The sequence below is a fragment of the Scyliorhinus canicula genome, chromosome 11 (genome assembly GCF_902713615.1).
Source record: "Scyliorhinus canicula chromosome 11, sScyCan1.1, whole genome shotgun sequence".
Classification (NCBI taxonomy): domain Eukaryota; kingdom Metazoa; phylum Chordata; class Chondrichthyes; order Carcharhiniformes; family Scyliorhinidae; genus Scyliorhinus; species Scyliorhinus canicula.
The window spans coordinates 115,338,044-115,363,113 of NC_052156.1; the positions used below are offsets into that span (position 1 = coordinate 115,338,044).

The following is a 25,070-nucleotide window of genomic DNA, read 5'->3' on the forward strand; positions in this document are numbered from 1 at the left end:
CACAAGGGCGGAATTCTCCGCCTTGGCACGCCAGATTTCTGGTGCGGCACATGCCCGGGATTCTCCATCTCGCCAGCTGGCCAATGAGGTTTCTCATTGTGGCAGCCCTACGCCGTCGTGAAATCGCCAAGCTGCCGGCGCAACAGAGAATCCGGACAACAGCCCAATATCTTTAATTAAGCATTTGACAGGGAACCCTCTTAATCCAAACAAAAATCCATTAGCCCAAACTTTTACGATGCTTTAATTGCGCCGCTGGCTCTCAAAAAACCTAACTGTCTTGCAAACCAGGATTTTTAAAAGCGCTACTGCAGCAGTCATACACACACTCACCATGGCATTTAACCCTTACTGCACCAATACATATAGTACAATATATCTGAATTTTATATATTCAGCACAATAGGTAATGAATAAAACCAAAAGAACCATCTTTTCAAAGTGAAAAGACACCAGAATGCTGAGAAGCGTCGCAAAACAAAGGATTTGACCAGATAATCTTTGAAACATCCTTAGATACAGAGGCAGAATCAGAGGCCAATGTAACAATTCAAGATGAAGAATAAAAGGATAATCAAGGTAGCCATTGACCAGGTAGTCTTACTGTATAATACAGAACAAAGAAATATAGAAACCTAGGAAGTTATGATTTAATTAAGGGCAACAGCATAGACTTAGAAAAGTTGTCATACATGGCAAACATAATTGAGAACATTTTGAAATAATGGGTAGTACTAATAAAGGAAACATAACAAGTGCACATACATTTTTAAAATGTGTTTAATAAGGTTTGAAGTTAACGTGGTAGTGTGGCTAGGAATTTGGATATAGAATGTTTTGTTAGATTGGACAAATGTAATTTGGGACAAAGTTGAGAATGTTCATGTTTTCTGCCAATATGATCTGGTCTTGAATAAAGGAGCTTATTGTAAATTTTTTTAGACAACTCAAAAATAGCATAGTTAACACTGAAGAGGACTGTCTCAATGCAGAAGTTTATAGACAGGTTAGATCATTGGAAAGATGTCAAATAGATTTATGTGGAGATATTATGCATTTTGGGAAGAAGAACAAGGAGTATAAATAGGCGTTAAATGGCAAAACATTAAAATAAGTAGAGGTGCAGAATTAGATCCATAAATCTTTAAAAGGTGAAGAACAAGTTGATATTGAGGTACGTTGCCTGGATGAGTTGCTGCTTCAACAACATTCAAGCAGCTTGACACCATCTAGGACAAAGCCAGGGCAACATCTTAAACACTCATTCACTCCATCATCGACGCACAGTGGCAGCAGTGTGTACCATCTCCAAGATGCCATGGTGGCACAGTGGTTATCTCCAGGCACCCGGGTTCGATTCCAACCTCAGGCAATTATCTGAGTGGAGTCTGCACGTTCTCCCCGTGTCTGCATGGGTTTCCTCTGGGTGCTCCGGTTTCCTCCCACAGTCCAAAATATGTGCAGGTTAGGTGGATTGGCCATGCTAAAATTACCCCCTAGGTTGGGATTACAGGAATAGGGTGGGGAATTAGGTCTTTCAATGGGTCGGTGTTGACTCAATGGGCTGAATGGCCTCCTCCTCACTGTAGGGATTGTATGATTCTATGCACTGTAGTAACTCACCAAGGCTTCTTAAGCAGCACCTTCTAATCTTATGACCTACACCACCTACGAGAACAAAGGCATGGGAACAGTGTCAACTCTAACTTCCTCACCACGCTACACTTCATCCTGGCCTGGAAGTAGATGGCCATTCCTTCACTGTCATTGGGCTAAACATTCTGACACTCCCTCCCGACAGCACTGTGGGTGTTGTGACACATCACCATCTTCTCTAGGGCAATTAGGGATGGACAATACATGCTGACCTCATGAAAGAATAAAGAAAACCCTCGTAGGTTATATCGGCCAACTCAGAGCTTTCTAAATCAGGGTAAAAAAGCAAAGATGTAGTGCTGAACAAATCATTATTTAGATTCTAGTTAGTATGCTAAGTCCAGTGTTAGATGCCTTACTTTAGAAGGTATATCAAGGCCATGAAGAAAATTATTAGGATGGTTCCAGGGATAGAGCAGAGAAAGTAACAAGCAATCTGAGAGACAGGTATTCAAAGGTAAGAGATGTTTTAATAAAGTAAATGGCGACAAACTATTTCCATTGTTCAATGAAACAGTAACGAGAGAATATAGATTTATCATCACCAAAAGAAGAAAGGGCGATATTGGGAGAATGCTTTTACTCAGAGGATTGTGAGAACATGGAAACTTCCATCAGATACAGTGATGGAAACGGAATCCACAAGTCACTTTGAAAGGGAGGTGGAGAATATTTGAAATCACACCAAAAAAATCAATGATAACATCCAAAGTTGTGCAGGTTAGGTGGGGCGATCGGGATTGGGCAGGGGAGTGGGCTTGGGTAGGGTGCTCTTTCACACGGTCGGTGCAGAATCGATGGGCCATATGGCCTCGGTCTGCACTGAAGAGATTCTGTGAACTTCTATGATATTGGGGAAGGCTGGGGAATGAAACTAAGTGAATAGCTCCTTCAGAGAACAGTTACTGTCACAATTGACTGAATAATTTCCTCCTGCGCTGTAAAATTCCCCGATTCTATTCTTACCGATAGCTTGTGGTGCTTATATTTAATACTAGTCTGCAGATTTCATATTTCTATCTGTAATTTAATCACAGGAAATATTTGAGGTGAGCTATATGTATAAAATGCTATTTAGAAACTCTTCTTACATTGGCTATGTATTCCAAGATAAAAGGCTTGTCAAAATCACTGCTAACATTGTAATTTATAAACGCAGATCCCATCGACGTATTTCATACAAACAATGCACTCCAATCTGAACCTGAGGGGATTTCTCCTTCCAATAGCCGCACTGAATGTCATAGGTCTCATTCCTGTATTGCTGCTCGCACCTTTCCTGGAATATATTGGAGCTTGCTTACTGTCTGTTCGTCGAGACCCATTATCACCGTTGGCACAGATAGGTAGGTGTTAGGTAGTCAACACATTATGGCGGTTGCTTCACTTGTTGCCATGTTTAATTGCAGGCTGTTTTTCCCACCTGGGATGATGGTTTTCTACAATAGAGAAAGAACTTGCTCTCATCGCAACCTCTAAATATCCCAAGGGAGGGCAGCACGGTGGCGCAGTGAGTTAGCCCTGTTGCCTCACGGCGCCAAGGTCCCAGGATCGGTCCCGGCTCTGGGTCACTGTCTGTGTGGAGTTTGCACATTCCCCCCCGTGTCTGCGTGGGTTTCGCCCCCACAACCCAAAGATTTGCAAGGTAGGTGGATTGGCCACGTTAAATTGGGCGCTCTAAATTTATATCAAAAAAAAGAAATATCCCAAGGGGCCATGCAGGCCAGACCTGATGAGTACTCCCAGCATGCTCTGCTTTTATTATTAAAATTTTTTACAGGCTTTGGGGGGGATGTGGAGTGGGAAAATTGTGGAAAGTGGCATGGGGTTGGAATCCCGATGTGATCCGGCCCCCTTTCTGCTATCCCAGGAGTTTCTGAATTTTGCAGGAGGAAAACTTTCCTGCCTGTTGCGCAGATCAGAAAATGAACAAATTCTGAGCAATTTCTCAATATGTTCAGTTGGAGTGCGAAGCTTCAAGCCATTAATGAGTCTTTGGAAAGGCAGCTGTATAGTTTTGAATATTGTTGATTTTAGTAATACAATATATAAACACTTGTTCTTTCCTCTGTGTACTGAATTTTTACAACGTCTTCTGCTTCCTTTAGATCAGTGGAAGTAATGGTTAGCTATTCACTAGATGATGCACACACCATATTATATTCTTATACTGCTGAAGATTAATATCTACATATCTCATGGGTGATGAGCACCAACATTAAGCTGTCACATCTGCCCTTGAATAACTTATTTATTCCACAGCCTGGCTGTTGGTAATGATTTATTCATCTTGTTTGCTTTATGTATTACCAGTTTCTGCAAATAACGTTTTGCCCTGAGCTGAGTTATTTGGAAAAGATGCCTGGAATAACAAATTGTGCCTCATCAGATAAATTGCTTGTCCAATTTTGAGGAACTGTGTCGAACAGGTGACTTTCCATGTGGTAGGTGGAAAACCACAGACAGTAGCTTTCCTAAACCCTCCCATATAAATGTCTTCCAAATTATGTGCCGAGTCCAGTGGGAATTCCGGCCAAATCATCGGGGTGGATAAAGAGCCGACTGAGAGAAAGGAGATGGTGGGTAATGTTCTCTCAAGTATCCCTTTCCTATATTTACCACTCTGCACAGTCCCTTTAAGATTGTCGGATTTGTACATGTCTTAAAGAGACCCCTACACAGTAAGTTCGGACTGTTTGCCTGGCCATGCACACGTGTCACTTAGGGGGAGCATTGGTGGTAGCTGCTCGTTGGAGGAATGAGGCCATGCTTGAGGATACTGTGTGGGGGTATCATGGAGTTCAGTGTGGGAGCCTGCCACGGTTTCTAATCTAGATTAATGAGGAGGCTGGATTTTATGTGGCAACCTACACGTCCCTCCCTCACCCGGCTAAATAAGTACTGCTCCACAGCATTTAACACTGGGACCCGTATTAATTTTTTTAAAATATTTTTATTCTCCTTTTTCACATTTTCTCCCAAATTTACACCCACCAACAATAAACAATAATCAGCAACAAATATGTCAATCCCCATATCAATAACAACGATCACATCCTCCCATCAAATCCCAAACATTAGCCCGTTTGTTCACACAAACAAATGACAAAAAGGAATTAGGGATAGTCACCCTTAATACACACAGCCTCCCTCCCCCCACCCCTCCTACCCATCCCCCCCAACTAATGTTCAATGTTATCCAGTTCTTGAAAGTGCATAATGAATAATGCCGATGAATTGTAGAACCCCTCCATCCTTCCCCTCAGTTCAAACTTAACCTTCTCAAGAGTCAAGAATTCCAACAGGTCCCCCCCTCCACGCCAGGGCACAGGGTGGAGTGGCTGCTCTCCATCCCAACAGGATCCGCCTTTGGGCGATCAACGAGGCGGAGGCTGCAACATCTGCCTTCGCACCCGTTTTCAACCCCGGCTGATCCGACACCCCGAATATGGCCTCCCGGGGGCCCGGGTCCAGTTTCACATGCACCACTTTAGAAATTACCCGAAAAACCTCCTTCCAGTAATCCTCTAGCTTTGGACAGGACCAAAACATATGAACGTGATTAGCGGGGCCCCCCCACAACGTTCACACACATCTTCAACTCCTTCAAAGAATCGGCTCATCCTCACCCTCGTGAGGTGTGCTCTGTATACCACCTTCAGCTGTATCAGCCCCAACCTCGCGCACAAGGTGGAGACATTCACTCACCGGAGCACCTCACACCAGAGCCCTTCCTCCATATCCTCTCCCAACTCTTCCTCCCAATTTGCTTTGATCCCTTTCAGTGGTGCCTCTCGCTCTTCCAAAATAGCTCCGTAAACCGCCGACACTACCCCCTTCTCCAGTCCCCGTGTCGTCAGCACCTCTTCCAACAATGTGGAGGCCGGCTCCACTGGGAAGCTTTGTATCTCCTTTCTGGCAAAGTCTCGAACCTGCATGTATCTAAACATTTCCCCCTGTTCCAACCTATACTTCGCTTCCAGCTCCTTCAATCCTGCAAACCGACTCCTAAGAAACAAATCTTTTAGTGTCTTAATCACCTTCTCCTCCCATTTCCGAAAATTTCCATTCCACTTCCCTGGCTCAAATCTGTGGTTCCCCCGAATCAGCATTTCCCATGACACTGCCCCCAACCCGAAGAGGGACCCGCATTAATTGATGTAAGGTGAGACTCCCACTCCTATCTTGGGAGCATGTCTCATCTCAGAGACCTGTCAACCAATGCAGCCGGCTGGCAGCTCTGTAAACCCGAAAGTGCCATCGGTGGCGGTGGCCATTGCTGGGACTACAGGCATTCCTCAATGCTGAGGAGCCTGGACTGACAGGTAAGTCTGGGGTTGGGGGTCTCAGAGAGGATGGGTGTAGGGAGACTGGGTTATGGAAGCTAGAAGAGAGGTAAAGGGAGAAGTATGTCCTGGTGTGGTGGCGGTAGCCGGGGTGGGGTAGGGGTTTGCTTCCAGGGGACATGTAAACAAGGTTCCCCCTCTATGCCCAACACTAGGCCAGGCAACTAAAGGTGCCAGCTTCCTGGATGGTGTGGACCTTCCCCCTCCATAGGTAAATGTTGTCAGGAGCAGCTGAGGCCCTTAATTGGCCACTTAAGGGACTCAATAAGGTGGGTGGGTAGGCAGTGGTAAGGCCCCCTGCTGGATTTTATGTGCTCCTCAGCCTTCAGACCCTCTAGGGGGGAAGCATAAAATCTAGCCCATTGGTTTTGAAGCTCCATAACAACATGTGTTCATTTAGCACATTCAATGGAACAAAATTTCCCAAGGTGCTTCACAGGAGCGGTACTAAAATATGGCACTGGAAGCTGGCCCTCCCCATGTGATTGGTCAATCCCACGGTCAAATTTATCGTCACTGTGGCTTTCAGCTAATGGTACCAGTTTGGGTCCTTTGAGGAGGCTTTTCAAAAATGAAGCAGTTTAGCTGCTTCAATAGACACATACTGAAAGTTTCAGAATTTTGTTTTTGTTTTTACGAAGCAACTAACTACTGTGCCTTAGTTAACAAACAGGTTCTTCTGCAGTGTGCATTGTTAAAGTCATTTATAGTTATTTAAAGTAGGATTTCTCACAGGTGGTAGACTAAACGCCCTGATTAAAGATGCTTATTTTTTTAAGATAAACCTATTCTTAGCTGTATTATTGGTTACTGCACTTATATATGTTGGAATATCTTGAAGCAAAATACATTTTTGTATAAATTATGCTTTAAAATGTTTGTCGATTGTACTGGTTCATGCCATTCTTTATGTTTAGCATTATGTAAATCAGTTTGATTGAAACATTCAAATCTAACACAAATTTGGGTGCAACTTGCATCTGGAGGTCCCCACGAGTTTTGAAAATTTCTAATATGGACAATATGACTTGTCTGTATCTATCTTTGCCATATATTCCAGTGTCTCCATGACAGAAACAGCGTAAAGGTGAATAGATGGGTATTTGTGGATGCTGGTTTTGATGAGCCTGCAGCTGAGGAAGACCTGCGAGGCATGGACTAGTCATTCAGTCACAATGACTTTTAACCTCTTGCAGTTACTGGTCACCTGTGTGCCGTGCTGTCCATAGTGGTTGCTGGGATATCAGAGGTGCACAGGAGAAACTTTGTGCTGGTGGAGCAGACGCTATCTGGAAAGGTGCTCCTTGTGTCTTCGATGCCCTGCTTCCAACTCATTCCTCAATACCTCTTGCTCGGAATCGCTGAGGCATTAGTCACACCTACCTGTAAGTACAAGTCTCTTATGTGATTGGTGATTCATTTGAGAAGTTATTTCCAGAATTTCAGAATCATAGAATTCCTATCGTGTAGAAGGAGGCCATTTGGCCCATCGAGTCAGCACCGCCCCTCTGAAAGAGCACTCCAGCCAAGCCCACATCGCCCCCTATTCTAATAATCCCTTAACCTAACCTACACACCCCTGGACACTAAGGAGCAATTTAGCATGACCAGTCCACCGAACCTGCACATCTTTGGACTGTGGGAGGAAACTGGAGCACCCGGAGGAAACCCAAACAGGCATGGGGGAACGTGCAAACTCCACACAGACAGTCACCCATGCCGGAATTGAACCCGGGTCCTGGCACTGTGAAGCAGCAGTGCTAACCACTTTGCCACCATGCCGCAACTTTACTTCTGAAAATTTCCAAGACTTTTTCTTTTAACCCCCAGCAGCTTGATAAATCTCTCTTTTGATCGACTTGGTAGATTTACTGGTTTTAACACTCAATGCACAAACTTTAATTCATCTTTTCTCGTCAGAAAGAGATAGTGCTGAAATGTAAGTGTAAATACAAGGCCTGTACCGGTCATGATACCACCCTTGACCACAAGCCCCAGCACTTCCTAGTGCCGTATCCCTCAATACACATCCTATCCTTATATTTGTCATGATGCCTTTTGAATACCGTTAATGTTACATACAACAAACTTTGTCTGCTTAACAATCCTCCAAAACTTGAACTGGAATGAGGGGAATGGTCACTGTTATGGGCTAATGTTATAATTGTATTATTCCTTGTGTCTGAATAAAGCTCGTAGTCTTACAGTTGAAGTAGATGCTTTATTTCTGTGAGTTCATTCTCTCTCCAGCACTTAGACTATGTTACATCTGAGCTGCCTGTCTGTGAACTGCTAACCAGCTGCCGTTCCTGTGAAGAGAGAGAGACTGACGTCCTGTTTGTCTATTTATTTATACATCTCTGGTGCTCCCTATAGTGGTTACTTAGTTGTAGTATATTTACCTTAACCCCTTGTGTATATACAGTAATGCATATCACTACATCCCCCCTTTTTTCTTGTTACATATTTTCTGTACTTTGTTGAAGAAAATTGTACAACACAGGTAGGTAAATTATGATATGTACAAGTTGTGATGATATTGATGATTATACAAAGCCAATTAATATTTATGAGTCCAATCTTAATTTAAAAAATTTATGAGTCCAAACTTTACGAATTTGTTCGGTTGAGTTGCTTTCTTCTTCTGTTGTTGAAGTGGTGATGTTGATATCATTTCTTTGTGAACATCGTCAATGTTCTTGTGTTTAAGTAACCAAGAAGTCATCATGAGGTGTTTGAATGGTCGAATCATTTTGTTGTCTGATTTAGACATATTTTTTCTATGTTTGTGGTAGCGATTCTGTATGTCATCTTTGTTGTCTGACCTGGACTTTTTCCTGTGCTTGCGGTATTGACTCTGGATGTCACCTTTGTTGTCTGACCTGGACTTTTTCCTGTGCTTGCGGTATTGATTCTGGATGTCATCTTTGTTGACTGACCTGAACTTTTTCCTGTGCTTGTGGTATTGATTCTGTATGTCACCTTCCTTGAAAGCCGGTTTACTTGTTTGTAGTGGAGCAAATGTGAATTTGTGAGATTTGTTGTCATGCCACGGTATGTTTGTACTCTTGCCATTGTTTTGAGCTGTGCTGTTACATTGTCCTTCATGTGCAGAGTTTTACCATGTTGTACAAGTTGTTGTTTCATTGGTGTTGTTCTTGTTGTTTTTTGTCGTGCTTGTTGTTTTTGTTGTTGTGCTTGTAGTTTTTGTTGTTGTTCTTGTTGTGCTTCTTGTTGTTTTTGTTGTTGCTGTTGTTGGTCTTGTTTCTGTTGTGCTTCTTGTGGATTTTGTTGTTCTTGTTGCACTCAATGACTGTTCCGTGTGGATTATTCGAGTCATTCTCAAAGTTATTGGTGTCAGTGTCCTTTGTGGTATCTGATGTTTCATTGAGCGTTTCATCTTGAGGATTGTGAGAATGATCTGATGTTGCATTGATCTTGGTGACATCACTCCTTTGTGGTTGATGTGATTCCTCTTTGATTTCTTGGTACTCCTCTTCTGCAGTCATTTCTGGTTCACTTGAATCATCATTGATTCCTTGGTGCTCCTCTTTTGGAGTCATGTCAGGTTCACTTGAATCATCTTTGGTTTCTTGGTGCTCCTTGTTTGGAGTCATTTCAGGTTCACTTGAATCATCTTTGGTTTCTTGATGCTCCTCTTCTGGAGTCAAAATTTTCAAGATTTCATTTTCTTGTGGATAGGTTAGAGTAAATGAGGTTTTAATTGATGTGGTCTCACTGGACTCAAGAGTATTTTCACTTTGATTGTTGAGTGCTTCTGTAGATTCAAGCTGAGATCTGTCAGTCTCGCTGTGATCTTGCACATCTTGTATGGGAATTGTGATTTCTTCATCACTTGTCTCACATACAGTGGGTAGACATTCAGTGTCTTCTTGTTGGTTAAATGAGCTAGATAAACTTTCATAGTCTTCTTCTGGTGGCTCAAATAAGCTGGATAGACTTTCATAGTCTTTTTGTTGTTCACGTGAGCTTGGTAGACTTTCTGCTGCTGGTTGCTCAGATAAGGTTGATAGACCTTCATGGTCTTGTTCATGCATGGACATTGCTATGGAGTCTTGAGTTGCTTCCGTTGTGGAGTCTGTCAACGAGCTCTCTGTGGAGGTTTGCATCGCTCTCTCTGTGGAGTCTTTCATCGCTCTCTGTGTGGAGTCGTGCAGTGTTCTCTCTGTGGAGTCGATTGGTACTCTCTCAACGGAGTTGTTAGAATCATAGAATTTACAGTGAAGAAGGAGGCCATTTGGCCTATCGAGTCTGCACCGGCTCTTGGAAAGAGCACCCGGAGAAAACCCATGCACACACGGGAAGAACGTGCAGACTCCGCACAGACAGTATCCAAGCCAGGAATCGAACCTGGGACCCCGGAACTGTGAAGCAATTGTGCTAACCACTATGGTACCGTGTTAATCATGACTCGCTCTGTGGCATTGTTTTTTTGGGGGGTATTTGACAGGTTGCTGTGATCCAATGTATCGACAATCAGCCATTGCATCATGCTATTGGATTCGTCTACCATGAGCAGAGTCGTGTTGATCTTTTCAACCGTGTGCTGATGCCTTTAAGGTCATCATATCTGAATAACTCAGCCATTTTTGTGTAGTATTCTTCAATAAACAAATCATTTTCTTTTGTTTTGGTTTGTCATCGTGCTCTTCATGTTCAATGAACAAATCATCTTCTTTGGTTTCGGATTTGTCATTGTGCTCTTCACTTTGGGTGGTGCAAACTGCTTGTTCCAGGGTGCTGCAGATGATATTTTCAACTGCTGGTAGAAGTTCAGGCATTGTTCTGTCTTTCGAGGTGAAAGAATTCTGTTTGGTCACTTTAAAACTCTTTTCTTCAATTTTCGGACATTTCCCCTTTAAGTGGGCGTTGTCCAGGGCCTCTGACGTCATGACGCTCGTGACGTAAAGTGTAGGAATGGATTGCGCATTCACAAATCACTTTTCTTTTACTGTACGCTTTTTCGTAAACTGCGCTTGCGCGGCTGGCGCATGCGCAGATCCCTCTTTGAGCTGTGCACATTTTTTGTTCAACTGCGCATGCGTGGCTTGTGCATGCGCAGAATGATTTGCGCCCAAAATGTATTTTTTCAATTCCGCATGCGCGGTTGCAGTTTCCTGTGCATGCGCAAACCCAGATTTGTGTCTTTTGTTCCCCGGGGAGTTTAAAATGTGCTCAGATGCCATTTTAACTTCTTCAGACATGTGAAAAATAACTTTTTTGCCATTTGTTCTTGTTAAAAACTTAAAGTTTTTTTTTTCTTGCGATCTGCACTTGTCAATCGCGATTTCCAGCATTAACCCTTTCTGTTCTGATGATTGTTTGAGTTTTGCAACACTCATCCTCTGTGCAATTTGATCTCTGAGCACTGAATGTCTTAAAACACCATTGTTACTGGTGTTCCAGTAATCTTCAAATTTGTTATGTATTACTTCTAATTTGGTGTTGTCGTCACCTTTCAAGTAATTAAAGCAGTTATAGATTTCTCTAGCTTCATGTCCTGCTGGGAGAAGTGCTATTTCCATTTCTTCTGAGGCCGCGCTCAACTCATTAGCTACGATATACAGTTCGAACGTTTGTTAAAGATTTTCCATCTATGACTTAAATTATCGGTTGTATTCAGCTGCAGTGGAGTTCCAACGAGTTGCATTGACTCAGCGAAGTCTCCCCACGTCCAAGTCTTCTTCTGTTTTCAATCGTGCTTTGTCTGCATCTTGTGTAACTTTTCTAGTAAGCGTTCTGAAGTCACCTGGACCTGGTACCATGTATTATTCCTTGTGTCTGAATAAATCTCATAGCCTTACAGTTGAAGTAGATGCTTTATTTCTATGAGTTTGTTCTCTCTCCAGCATTTATTCTATGTTACATCTGAGCTGCCTGTCTGTGTCCTGCTCACCAGCTGCTGTTCCTGTGAAGAGAGAGAGACTGACTTTATGTATTTATACATCTCTGGTGCTTCCTCTAGTGGTTACTTAGTTGTAGTGTATTTACCTTAACCCCTTGTGTATATACAGTGATGCATACAATAATCAGCTGCTCTTGATGTGAAATCTTGCTGAAGAGGAGCTTACTGCAGTCAATAAGCACTTTGACAGAATCTCCCAATCCTGGAGCGCCATCACTAGGAAGGGCAGGTGGACAAATGTTATGCAAACACCAGCACCTCCAGCTCCTGGGTTGGATTGATACCATTGTTCCTTCATTGTTCCCGTGTTAAACCCAGAAATGACCTACATTGTACCATCAGCAAGGGGAATTCAGAGACGAAAGGGGAAAGCACATCACCACCTATTCATGGAATAGCAATAAATGTGACCTATCCTTTGACAGCCAAATTCTAATGTCATGTATCCTCTGCCTCAAGGCAGGTCCTTGAGCCATTGGCTGCTGATGCTTCATCCAGAACTATTTTATTGGCAGTTTTCTTTTCAGTAGTGCTTTGCCATTGCTTTCCGTGCTCAGGGCAGGTCGAAGAGGCAGATTCCAAGTCTACCTCAGCTGGAACAGGAATCAAACCCGTGCTATTAGCATTATTCTGAACCACACACTAGCTGTCCAATCAGCTGCCCAGCCTCCCCCTCCACACCCTAATAAATGTACCTTTATATGTGCAAAATAATTTTCCCTGGTAAGTAAAGTTGCCGTAGTCCCAGATGACAATAGGCTGCTTTCCTCTTTGAGTGGGAGAGCTGACTGGCGGTGATTTAACATGAGGGTCACCACACCTCACCTCAGACTACTCCTGCTAAGCTCTCATCTGGTCCAAATTTTATGCTAGAGTCCATTTACTCTGCTGATGGGCCCCTACCCCTCAGTGGGGAAGCTCGTATTCAACGAGGCTCACAGGGAGGCTAACTGATCGGTCCCCGTAGGTTTCGTGCGGGTTATAACATCCCTCACACCTCAAAGTCCAAAGACCCATCAGAGGAAGGTGGAGCAGGAGGGTGTCTGCTCTTCTTCGCCCATGGTTGTGTCTCTTACATTTGTGGGGCTGGATCAGGAGGCGTATATCTGAATGGCGAACGTTGCTTCCTTGCCGATCACTGTGTGGGGGGGGCGATGGGACACCACTGGCAGCTGCTCTCTGGTTGGTTCACCGTCAGATACTTCTGATCCCTGGGCCTCCATATCGGAGTCCTCCTCAACCTCCCACATCTCTGCGTGAGTCCCCCAGGGGGCAATGCTCTTGGATTCACTGGTGCCGTGGCTGTCTGACTTGTAACTGGTATCTCCGGAGGAGCCTCACGTAAAGCTGGTCTCCAGGATCTGAGGTGGTCGACGTGCTGCTTCCCCACTCAGTCTTGAGCGCAACTGGCCCTGCCTGCTGAACCACCATTTCTTGGACCCACTTGACGCCGTCTCCGAAGTTTGAATGTAAACTGTGTCACCTGGTCCGAACTGTCTGGTTCGCTTCTGCCTGTCTGGGCAACGCCCCTGCTGCTCCTGACTTTCCTGCCTATATCTGGGAATGCGAGGCTGTATTGGATCCGGAGTCTTCAGCCCATTAAAAGCTCAGCTGGCGCAACGCAGACCATGGCATGTGGGGTGGTACGGTAACAGAATAAAAATCTGGCCAGTCGTATGTCGAGAGATCCCGAGGTCTGCTTCTTCAAGCCTCTTTTACACGTTTGCACCGCACTTTCAGCCAGCCCATTCGAAGCTGGGTGGTACGGGGCTGTGCGAATATTCCAGCGACTGTTACACCGCCACATCCAGCAGCTGCCGGGGAGAAGGTTAACAATGCTCGGCCCAGAGAGCCAGTCATCCCACCACGGTCACTGGTTGACAGCTCAGCCCCCTGTATGTCCAAGATGCACTGTGAGTGGAAAGATCAGGAGAACATGTTCCTGAACCAACCCGTGTTTGCCTTCATGAAACCCCCAAACACTTCGCTCGTAAAAGGCGTGCTATAGTCAGTGACCAGCACCTCCGGGAGGACACCGTGTGTATGGAACGAGAGTCGTAGTTTTTCAATCATCACCTTCGAAGTGGTGGACAATACCCTGTGGACCTCTAACCACTTTGAATGGGCATCCGCAACAACTAAAAACATGACTGAGGACCGGCAAAGTCGGCATGAAGCCACATCCAAGGCCGACCCAGCCATTCCCATGAGTAAAGAGGTACGGTGGGTGGGAGCTTCTGCTGCTCTAGGCAAAGGCCACGCTGCTGAGCCAGTCGCTCTATCTCCACATTCAGGTCTGGCCACCAGACGTAGCTCCAGGCGAGCATTTTCATTTTTCATATGCCTGTTGTGTAGATCTCGCAGTATGAAGTCCTGACCCTTGTGTGGGACCACAACTCGAGTGTCCCATGAAAAGATGCCATCTTCAGCATTGAACTTCACGGTAGCACAGTGGTTCGCACTGAAGCTTCACAGTGCCAGGGTCCCAGGTTCGATTCCGAGTTTGGGTCACTGTCTGTACGGAGTCTGCACGTTCTCCCCGTGTCTGCTTGGGTCAGTGCTTGAACGCGTATTCAGATGCCACCAACAAAAGGGCCCATCTCTAGGGGCAGCACGTGGCACAGTGGTTAGCATTGCTGCCGACGGCGCTGAGGACCTGGGTTCAAATCCCAGCCCGGGGTCACTGTCTGTGTGGAGTTTGCACATTCTCTCCGTGTCTGCGTGGGTTTCACCCCCACAACCCAAAGATGTGCAGGTTAGGTGGATTGGCCACGCTAAATTGACCCTTCATTGGAAAAAAAAATAATTGGGTCCTCTAAATTTATTTTAAAAAGGGCCCATCTCTGGATATGGGCAGATGCAATGGGTGGGATAGCTTTGTTCTCCTTGAAGAGTCCCAACAATAGTTTGTGGGCCATCAGTACTATAAAACGATGCCCATACACATATTGATGAAACTTTTTGACTGGGAAAACTATGGCCAATCATTCTTTCTTCATTTGCGCAGGGGCTGTTTAGCACAGGGCTAAATCGCTGGCTTTGAAAGCAGACTAAGGAGGCCAGCAGCACGGTTCGATTCATGTAACAGCCTCCCCGAACAGGCGCCGGAATGTGGTGACTAGGGGCTTTTCACAGTAACTTCATTTGAAGCCTACTCGTGACAATAAACGATTTTCATTTTCATAGTTCCACTCTGCCTCAACCTGCGTTCTGGAGGCAAATACAATTGGCCACTCTCTACCATCATCCATGCGGTGTGACAACGCCAGTGCCGTACGGTGATGCACCACACATGATCACCAGCGGTTTGGTGGGTCCGTAGTACTTTAGCAGGCTGGTTGAAGTCTTTACTTGCGTAAACTTGAGTCTTGTGGATTACTCGCACCATCTCTTCCACTGGGTGTAGTCCATCAAGATCTAGATTCTACCGTAAGTAAATGACCCCCCGGCGAGGAAAAGCATTTCTCTCTTTTGAGGCCGTCGGCCAATTCTGAAAAATGGTGGAATACCTCATCTAGGTTGCTCAAGTGTTCTCGCTCTGTCGTACCCATGACCAATACGTCATCCAAATAAACCGCCATACATGGCAGGCCCTCAGTATTTTTCCATGATGCGCTTGAAAATGGTGCAGGCCGACAAAACACCGAAGGGCAATCTAGTGTACTCATAAAGGCACCTATGGGTATTTATGGTCACGTATTGCCTGTACTCACGGCCTAATTCCAGTTGAAGATAGGCATGACTCATGTCAAGCTTTGTAAATAAGTTACCTCCAGCCAGTTTCACATACAAGTCCTGGATTGTGGCATCAGATTCCTATCCAATCAACCAGCCTGCTAAAGCACCAAGAACCCACCAAACCACTGGTGATCATGTGTGGCGCCTCACTGTATGCCATTGGCGTTGTGTTGTCACACCGCATGGACGATGGTACAGAGTGGCCAATTGCATTTGCCTCCAGAACGCTGGTCAATTTATAGTCGTCACAAAGTTCAACCGTTTTGTCCGGTTTCAGGACGGGGACTACTGGTGCTGCCCAATCGGAGAGGTTTACCGGCCGAATGATGCCGAGGCCCTCTAGTCGGCTGAGCTCTGCCTCAACCTTCGCCTGCAGTGCATAGGGGACCAAGCTGGCCCGGAAATATTTAGGCTGTGCTTTAGGGTCGACATGAACTCTTGTCATGGCTCCCTTGATATTCCCCAGCCCGGTTTGGAAAACTTTGGGGTATTTCCCCAACACTTCATAGAGGCCTCCAGTACTCATCTGAGAAGTCTGCTGCCTTGTCCCTTTACCACAATCGGCAGCAGTCTTACAGATTGCTGCCCGTAAATCACCAGGGCCTTTGTGGCCCTAGCTATGGCAAGTGCTCCCTCCCCCCTGTGTAGGTTTCCAGTCTGACCTCTGTATCGCATAAAGTCAACTGTTGTACCCATGATTAAATTTTTTCAAACGTTTGTTGACCTAGAACTGAGACTGCGCCTCCCATGTCCAATTCCATTATGAGAGGGTGACTGTTTACCTGGATGGCGATCCGAATGGGGGCAGCTTTGGGAGCCGCAATGCAGTGCAGCTGCCTGCATTCATCACCGGGCTGTTCCAAATGAAAAGTGCGGGCTCTGGGTTGATGCCTACCCTGGGTGGGACAGTGGGCCGCCCTGTGGCTTTCGCTCCTTGCGATTTCTCCGGCCACACATCATCTCAGATCTCCCTCTGTGGATTTGGGGAATCAATGTCGGCAGCACTGTAGGATGGAAGGCATTTCCTTTGGGCACTGATTTGTGGCAACTATACATTTGTTCCAGTGGGACTGGATGCGTGTTTTAGGGGTTGGGGGCGGTTGGGGATAGAGTAATTTTTGGACCTGTTTGTGGGGGGCAAGTTCGCGGAGTTGGAGGACCTTGAGGAGGTGTACTTGCTGCCGAAGGGGAATGGGGCAGGTACCTGCAGGTGAGAGACTTCGTGAGGAAAGAGGTGGGTTTGTTCCTGCTGTGTTGTTCCTCGTGTCTTAATGAAGCTCGTAGTCTCAAATGTGGAGAAGATGCTTTATTGTGAATTCGTTCTCTCTTCAGAGCTTAACATACGGCTACCTCAAATGCTGCCTGTCTGTGTCCTGCTATCAGTTCTGCCTTCTGTGAAGTGTGTCCTCACTTCCTGTCCCGGTGTATTTATATGGCTCTCCCGTGCTCCCTCTAGTGTTTGCTCAGTTGTATTGCATCTAGTTAACTTGTGATCACCACACCTGCAGCTGCCACCTCCAGTGCTAAAGGGCAAACTGCTGTCCAGGGATGAGATAGGCAAGGGCAAGGTGTCAGATATATAAAGGGAGCTGATGAAGACGGAGGTCTCCCTGGTGGAGGAGGTCCAACGCAAGTGGGAGGAGAAGTTGGGAGGGGCGATAGAAGTTGCTGTGTGGAGTGAGGCTCTGCAGAGGATAAACCCGTCCTCGCCATATGCAAGATTGAGTCTCATACAGTTTAAGGTGGAGCATAGAGCCCATATGACGGGGTCTAGGGTGAGCCGGTTTTATTTTTGAGGGGTGGAAGATAGTTATGGGCATTGAGCAGGGAGTCCAACGAACCGTGTCGGTATGTTTTGGGCATGTCCGAGGTTGAAGGGGTTTGGGAAAGAATTTGCGAATGTAATGTCGAGGATTTGGGGAGTTGAGTTGGCACTGAGCCCGTGGTTGGCGATATTTGGGGTGTCGGAGGATCCGGGAGTGCAGGTTGGGAGGGAGGCTGATATGGTAGCCTTTGCCTCCCTGAAATCCCGGAAGCGGATCTTGCAGTGCTGGCAGGACCCGGAGCCGCCAAAATGGGGGCATGGGTGAGCAACTTGGCAGAGTTCCTCCACCTAGAAAAAAATCAAGTTTGCAATACGGGAGGGCAGAAGAGATGTTCTCCACAAGGTGGTGACAGTTCATTGACTTCTTTAAGAGGCATTAACATGTCGGCATGGCGGGAGGCAGGGGGGCAGTTCTTTGTGTTTTGTTTGGGTTTTAGGGGGAACGCTGGGTGTAAAAAGAGGGGGTGGTTGGGATAATAGTGTTAATTGTGTATAGTTTACTGTCGTTATTTGCTCATTTCTGATCTGCATATATTTGAAAACACCTCCAATAAAATATTGTTTGAAAAAGAAATAAAAGGTTGGCTAATGCTTATACGTTCAAAAGAATTGATTAAAATACAAATATTAATTAAACTATTTCAAGTCAGCATCAATGAAAAAGAATCAGCATATTCCATGACGTTGAAAGCACCCTGAAAGTAAATTAGTTACTTTAAATGGTTGAGTCTAATGCTTAGCTTTGTTTACAGGTACACTGATTACATTTAGACTCTCTCCAAAGAGCATTCAAGGAATAGCAATGCAGTTTATGACTCTCTTCAATGGCGCAGGCTGCTTTGTGGGAGCAATTATCATTCAAATCATCTACCAAGTATCTGGAGGTGAGAGCAATTTTTTTAAGGAAGGCACATGGAGGGGGGCGGGGGGGGGGGGGGGGGGGCAGAATCACTATGTGCAGTTAAAAACCATAATTTAACACAAATAAAATTTGCCTATGATACAATGTGAATAACATGAGTGAGCACGAGGGTCTTATAATTATATTCATACACTTGGTAGGCGATCAGGTATAAAGATCATGTAACTGAGCTTCAGAGATCTTTCTTCTGTCGTCAGAAACTTGTGTTTGTTGTCTTTGATAAAGTCTGTTTTCTGTCTTTGGAAACGTTTGGAGGACCCTTTTTGCTCAGCTCGCCAGATAAATGGTGGAACTGCATAAACAGGCTGTCTGGTGAGACGTTTCTCGTGGGGCCAGACATGGAGGCAGAGGAACTTTGCAAAGTTTTTGAATTGTTGCAATGTCCAGGTAGAAACATTCGCGCTAATTCAAACACAGCGCACCTGACATGAAAGTTACCAGTCAGGGTCAAATCTCAACTTTATGCCTCGTCTGATTTTACTCTCCTCTGACTTTGTACACCAAACAATGTTGACCTTGAAACTTTGATGAGATATGCATTTAAATGTTGCTTGGGCTTTGAAAGCTGCTTAACTGACATTTACATCACTGACCAGGTATCCTGAGAATCTGTATATTGAGAAACCCACATTAATAAATCACTGTGTAATCTCTCAATTAAAACTAAAATGTGAATAATTACTCAGATGGTTATCAGATAGATGGCTTGCAAAGCATTTTTGATAATGGACCACGTTCGGCAGGAGACCAGGACATCCTCTGTAGGAGGCCAGAGCCATCTATTATCACATTTTGTTATCAATCATTTTACATTCAAAAACGAAAAGTCAAAAAACTATGAAGAAACAGTAAGAAACAACTTGCATTAAGGTCGCACCTTTCACATCCTTGGGATATCCCAATGAGCTTCATAGCCGCGATTAGGGGCTTTTCACAGTAACTTCATTTGAAGCCTACTTGTGACAATAAACAATTTTCATTTCATTTCATTTCCTGGTTGTTTTGTGGAAAATATAGCAGCCAGTTTGTGTTCAGCAGGGTTTCAAGAACTGTGAGAAATAAAGCTATTTTCAGTGGCTGTAGATAAATGTTGCTCAGGAGATCAGGAGAATCCCCTGCTTGTCAGGGGGGGGAGGGGGGGGGAGAGAAGAAAAGTGCCATTGGACCTTTCAGAGCAGTCGGTGGAAGCCTCCAACAATAGACAGCACTTTCTTGTTACAGCACTGAACTGTCAACCTGAATTATATGCTCAAGTCGTTTAGTTCAACTTAAACACACAGCCTCCGAACCTGAGAGAGGATTTCTGCCACTCAGCCAAACTAACATTAGGAGCAAGATGATGGAGTTCAGCTCATTCTATCACTCAAACCTTTGCTGCTTTCTACCCCCACCACGACCCTAGATCTCACCCACACACATTTCATATTTCAAAATCGATTAATATACCCCTTTGTCTTTTTCGCGGAGGGAGTATTATGAATTTCCTTCATAACCGGTAGAGTCAAGACTTAGGATCATCTTGGCTGCTTTTTTTCCTTCAACTTCTATCTTTGGCAGAGTGGCTCAGCTGCAGACCATATTCTTAATGTGGTCTTGCTAATGCCTGCCAACAACACTCCCTCTGATTCTACTTAAAGACCTCAACGTTGTTTTAACTGTTGGTACTACAGCGCCATGCATTGTGAAAATAATGTCAGTATTTAGTAAGGTGTTATACTTTGATCATGTTGGGAATCGTATTTAATTATGTATCCTCTATAATCAGAGTTTTAGTACAAATCCTGCGACCTCATATTTATCAATATAAGTTGTAACGATTTTTATTTTGCTTTGAATTGTGCGTTTCCTCCAATCTTCCCTCCACTATTTGGCACAATCTGCAAATTTAGACTTTTTAATACTTTACTCAAGATCATTTATAAGCATTCACAGATACCCCTGGAGAATTCCATTGGTCAGCATTGTCTAATTGATCACTACCCTTTGTATTATCTTATCAAGCTAAATTGTTATCCTAGTTATAACACCATCCTTTACCCCTACAGCTGGGTACTGCGGTTAAAGGAACCTGGATTAAACCTGATTATTAATGCATCCGCTTTAACAAAAAAAAAAGCTACTTAAACCAGACAAAATACTCACAGTGCAAAGATGTATATGCCAATTTTTTTTATATATAATTTTTTTTAAATGTCTAATTTTTTTAAATGGCAATTCCATCTTTCAGAGGGACTGTCAGTTTAAGTACCATACATTGAGTTAATGAGCATCTTGTTAATGGGAACATTCATTTAAAAGAACATTTGCTCAGGCATTGATTCATTCCCTACATACTTTGCAGCATTTGCTTAATGTGAATAATTGGATAAAGGAAATGTTTTGCTCATGGTATTTTCATTATTAAAAGGTTTCTACCAGATCGTACATTTTCTTTGTTAATTGTTTCAACTGTTCTTGGCTGGAGGTGTCTTCTGAATCAAAATTATGCAGAAAAATAACTGGAATCCGGCAGGTTTTATCAAGCACAGCTTTAACAACGGGTGTTCCTTGAATGTGTGATATACAGATAAAAGTGCGATTCATTCTGATTGGGGCTGGATCCATTAAATTGGTTCATTACATTTGCTGCTTCCTTTAACTTTGGCTATTTCCCGTTCAGGTGATTGGTTTCCAAATAATCTGAATGCTGGGAATTTGGACACATTCTTTTTCCTCATGGCTGCGTTTATGCTTCTAAATCTTCTGGGATTCTGGCAAATTTCTCACAGGTATTTACATTGAGAGGAATATCTATGTTCTCGTTTGCTTCATTGCAGACAAGTAATATCTTTGCCTCGTCACGCAGGTACAGGGACCTTCAACAGGAAGATGACCGATATGTCAAAGGAGCACTTCTGGAAAAGTTAATGGAACATGAAAAGTCTCTGAAATTCTACGACAGTGTTCTGGAATGTTCCCCCAACTTCTAACCTGGGGGCATAGCTCTCTGAGAGCACATTTTCAAAGTGGGTAGTGCTGGCATTACCTGCATTGAAGGAGACAGCCCGATTCGCTTCAATTTTTACTGCCATAAAATATATTAGGGGATGGACATCTGGTATTTGTTCATAGAACTATGTGTGTCAAGTTTTTTTTAGTATTCACTTGTTTCTTGTTGACTTACTTTCAAGTATCAGTTTTCTCCAGAAGAAACTGGCATCGTTTTGATTTTTTTTCTTTTAGTTTTTCCAATTACGGGACAATTTAGCATGGCCAATCCACCATAGAACATAGAACAGTACAGCACAGAACAGGCCCTTCGGCCCTCGATGTTGTGCCGAGCAATGATCACCCTACTCAAACCCACATATCCACCCTATACCCATAACCCAACAACCCCCCCTTAACCTTACTTTTCAGGACACTACGGGCAATTTAGCATGGCCAATCCACCTAACCCGCACATCTTTGGACTGTGGGAGGAAACCGGAGCACCCGGAGGAAACCCACGCACACACAGGGAGGACGTGCAGACTCTTTGGGTTGTGGGGGTGAGACCCATGCAGACAAGGGGAGAATGTGCAAACTCAGAATGGACGGTGACCTGGGACCGCAATGGAACCCGGGTCCTTGTCACCGTGCGGCAGCAGTGCTAACCACTGCGCCACCGTGCTGGGAACATTTTGGATGAGAGTTCTGCTCTTGCCTTCAGCTTTTTAGTTCGAGCATTCAAATGAAATTGTTTTGGAATTTTACAAATGAAAGAAAATTAAATATTTGTGTAAGTAACAATGTGTAAGTTTTGTGTATACTTGTACAATTTAACACAAAAAAGAATACTTCATTTGCCGCTGGCTTTCCTTATGTAAAGTGGTCCATTTCTTGAATGCAAAAAAGTTTAATCTAAGAAATTACTTAAGGTTTGGGTAATATTGCAATGATGAAAAAAGGTAAAAATAAATGCAATCTATTTCAAAGCTGGTACCAATATATTTTCAGCATGTGGAATTTATAGGTGCTCTCTGCTAATGTTGAGTCCATTCAGTTTCAAAGACAAATTTTTATTAATTATGCCGTTCACAAGTGTATTATTATTAGTTCTTTCACAATGACTGGAGCTAAGATAGAATACTCTTAAATGCAAAAGACACACTCCATTTACACTCAGTGCTAATTACTGTTCTGGGTGAGTGGTTGGATCAATTACTATTACAGTCAGTTTCTGTTTGTCTAGGCGCTGTGACCATTAGTTACTTGTCTTTTTTTTCTGAAATGTAGAAACACAGCTACACAGACAACATTCTAATGGGACCTTTTTCTTGTGGGGTGGGTCAGTTTGCTGTTAATCCATCAGAGTTCCCGAAAAGAATAGTTTCTTCAGTGCCTTCATCAACACTCAAGAGAAAGCTGCAGTGGTCAAAGAGTTCAAGACTTTCCTTCATAAATAATGATGAAATTGTGACCTGGAACTTTCTATGCATTGTTTTTTTTTTTCTCCTTAGGTATCCCGGAGGAAAAGTGCACGACTAGCAAATTGTGTTCACAGCTGCTGGACTCTATCAGGAGAAGCCAGAAAACAGTGTGATTAGTTTGCAGCACCACAAATCTAGACACAAAGAAAAATAGATCAGAACAAGTGCCCCCGTTCACTTATCCCATAGGTGCATCTAAGATGTATTTAAGATGAGGCATCTGTGCAGAAAGGCAAAACACTACAGTGATTAAAGAGTATTACATCACTATTAGTTCTTCAGTTCAAAACACAAATCTGGTTTGCTCTTCGATTTGCAGCTTTACCTCTGTACCAGGGCCGGTGAGGGAGGTGCACGCTGTGCTTGTCACTGGAACCTTGCCTTTGTGGGGGTGGGGCTTGGGCAGCCCCCCCCCCCCCGTTTCCAGTGGCCGCCTCACACCTCAAAGTGCTCGAACACAGGAGTGTGTAGCAGGTGCTCCGCGACAAAGTTCCAGCGCTTGAGATCCGCTTGTCCTGCAGCAAGAGGGCGAGTCCGTGGCCATTAGTTTTGGCAAGTAGGGCACATTCTAGGTGATGTAATCCACCCTTGGCCATGCTCTCACCCCCCTGCGCAGGCACCAGCCCACTAAAGGACTACAGGAATCAAGATGGGGGAATGAGGCGGCCAGGAAGAGGTGAGGCCTGAGGCAACCGGAGTGTTAGAGAGGGCAGAGAAAGTGGATCTCTCATACTATTGGAGGGCAGAAACCCAACAGCATATATTAAACAGGTGCTGGGAATGCTGGTCGGAGGTGAAAACCTTCCCAAGCCCCCAGAAGTAGACATGGCCTGCAGGTCGCTCGCGAAAGGCTCAAAACGAGAAAACAACCGAGGGCGATTATCCCTAAGCTCCACGGATTCCAAGGTAAGGAGCGGATCCTGAACTGGGCAAGGTCACATGATCAGAATCTGTCAGGACATAGGGGCCGATCTGGCCAAGAGTAAGGCACGGTTTGAGATGCTGCACCCGGCTGAACTTTGGGTGACATATGCCAATAAAGAACATTACTTTAACACCCTGGGGAAAACACGCAAATTTGTCAGGAAAAATGGGCACAGGCTAGGATTTCAGCAGTGATGGACACATGCAGACCACGAACAATGTGCTTGCTTCCAGTTTTCCACTATCAGTCCAAATTTTGTTTTCTGCTTTTTTGAAGTTTATCTGTTGCCTTTTTGTCATTCAATGTAAGGAACACTTGCACTTCCTAGGGAGGGGGTAGAGGTTAGAAAGACACAAAGCTGAAGGGGGGGGGGCAACAAAACAGGCGAAGGGGAGTGTGGTGGTATGATTAGCATAGCTGCCTGCCATTGGTGCAGAACACTGGCTTACCATTGGCCCTGGTCGGTCATGTGCCTCTCGACCGGTTGGTTGAGACCAGTCATGTGACGGCTCCCCGACTGGTCGAGAGGCTGAGTTAACCCCGCCTCCAGGGTGGGGTATAAATACCCAGTACTCCCGGCGGTCGTCCTCATACTGTAATCGACCGCAGGGCTAACAACTAGTAGATTAAAGCCATACTTTTGTTCAGCAACTCGTCTCGCGTTCAATTGATGGTACATCAGGGAGGAGGGAACTCCCCCCCCCCCCCCCTCTCCCCGAAGGTGACCACCATACTAGCAAATCTGCTGGTACATGGAAGTAAGAGAGGTGAGGGGCCATGACCCAGCTCCCGAGAGGGAGAAAGTGCCTGGCAAAAGGGGGGATAGAAAGGGTGGGGAGTGCTAGGGGAGATTGGGGAAAAGGTAGGGGAGGGGGAGGATAGAAGGCTGGTTATAACAGGTGTACATGGAGGCACTGGAACAAAGAAAGCTATGGTGGCCATCTTGGTTAGCCCAAACATAGGGAAACCCTGGAGTGCAGGAGCACGCCCACGAGGTAAGTCTGGTTGACCTCGCAGGGGGAAGGGGGGGGACATAAGCCCCCTATCAGGATAGTCACCAGGAAAGTCATCAGGAACGGCCCAGTGAAATGATCCAGAGTCTTCGCCCATCTGAAAAGAGCAGTACAGCACAGGAACAGGCCTTTCGGCCCTCCAAGTGTGAGAGCTGACATAGTCTTCCTCCAAGAAAAACACCTGAGGGAGAAGGACTGACTGAGGTTAAGAAAAAGTTGGATAGGACAGACATGCCAGGCATGCTACATGACGAGGGCTGGGGGGTGA

General features: G+C 44.8%; 1 protein-coding gene across 2 annotated transcripts in view; it reads left to right on the forward strand.

The window, feature by feature from the left end:
• slc15a5 (solute carrier family 15 member 5) overlaps positions 1-23,008 on the forward strand; it is a 43,760-nt gene extending 20,752 nt beyond the window's left edge. The window contains exons 5-9 of one of the 2 annotated variants that reach the window (XM_038812047.1): positions 2,816-3,002; positions 7,199-7,387; positions 18,244-18,375; positions 21,073-21,181; positions 22,895-23,008. In XM_038812047.1, coding sequence (XP_038667975.1) covers positions 2,816-3,002; positions 7,199-7,387; positions 18,244-18,375; positions 21,073-21,181; positions 22,895-22,922 — 645 coding nt within the window. In that variant the 3' untranslated portion in view covers positions 22,923-23,008. Of the gene's footprint in view, positions 1-2,815; positions 3,003-7,198; positions 7,388-18,243; positions 18,376-21,072; positions 21,182-21,258; positions 21,672-22,894 lie in introns of those variants that run through there. The other variant, XM_038812046.1, reaches the window with a different exon arrangement.
• The last annotated feature ends 2,062 nt before the right edge of the window (positions 23,009-25,070 follow it).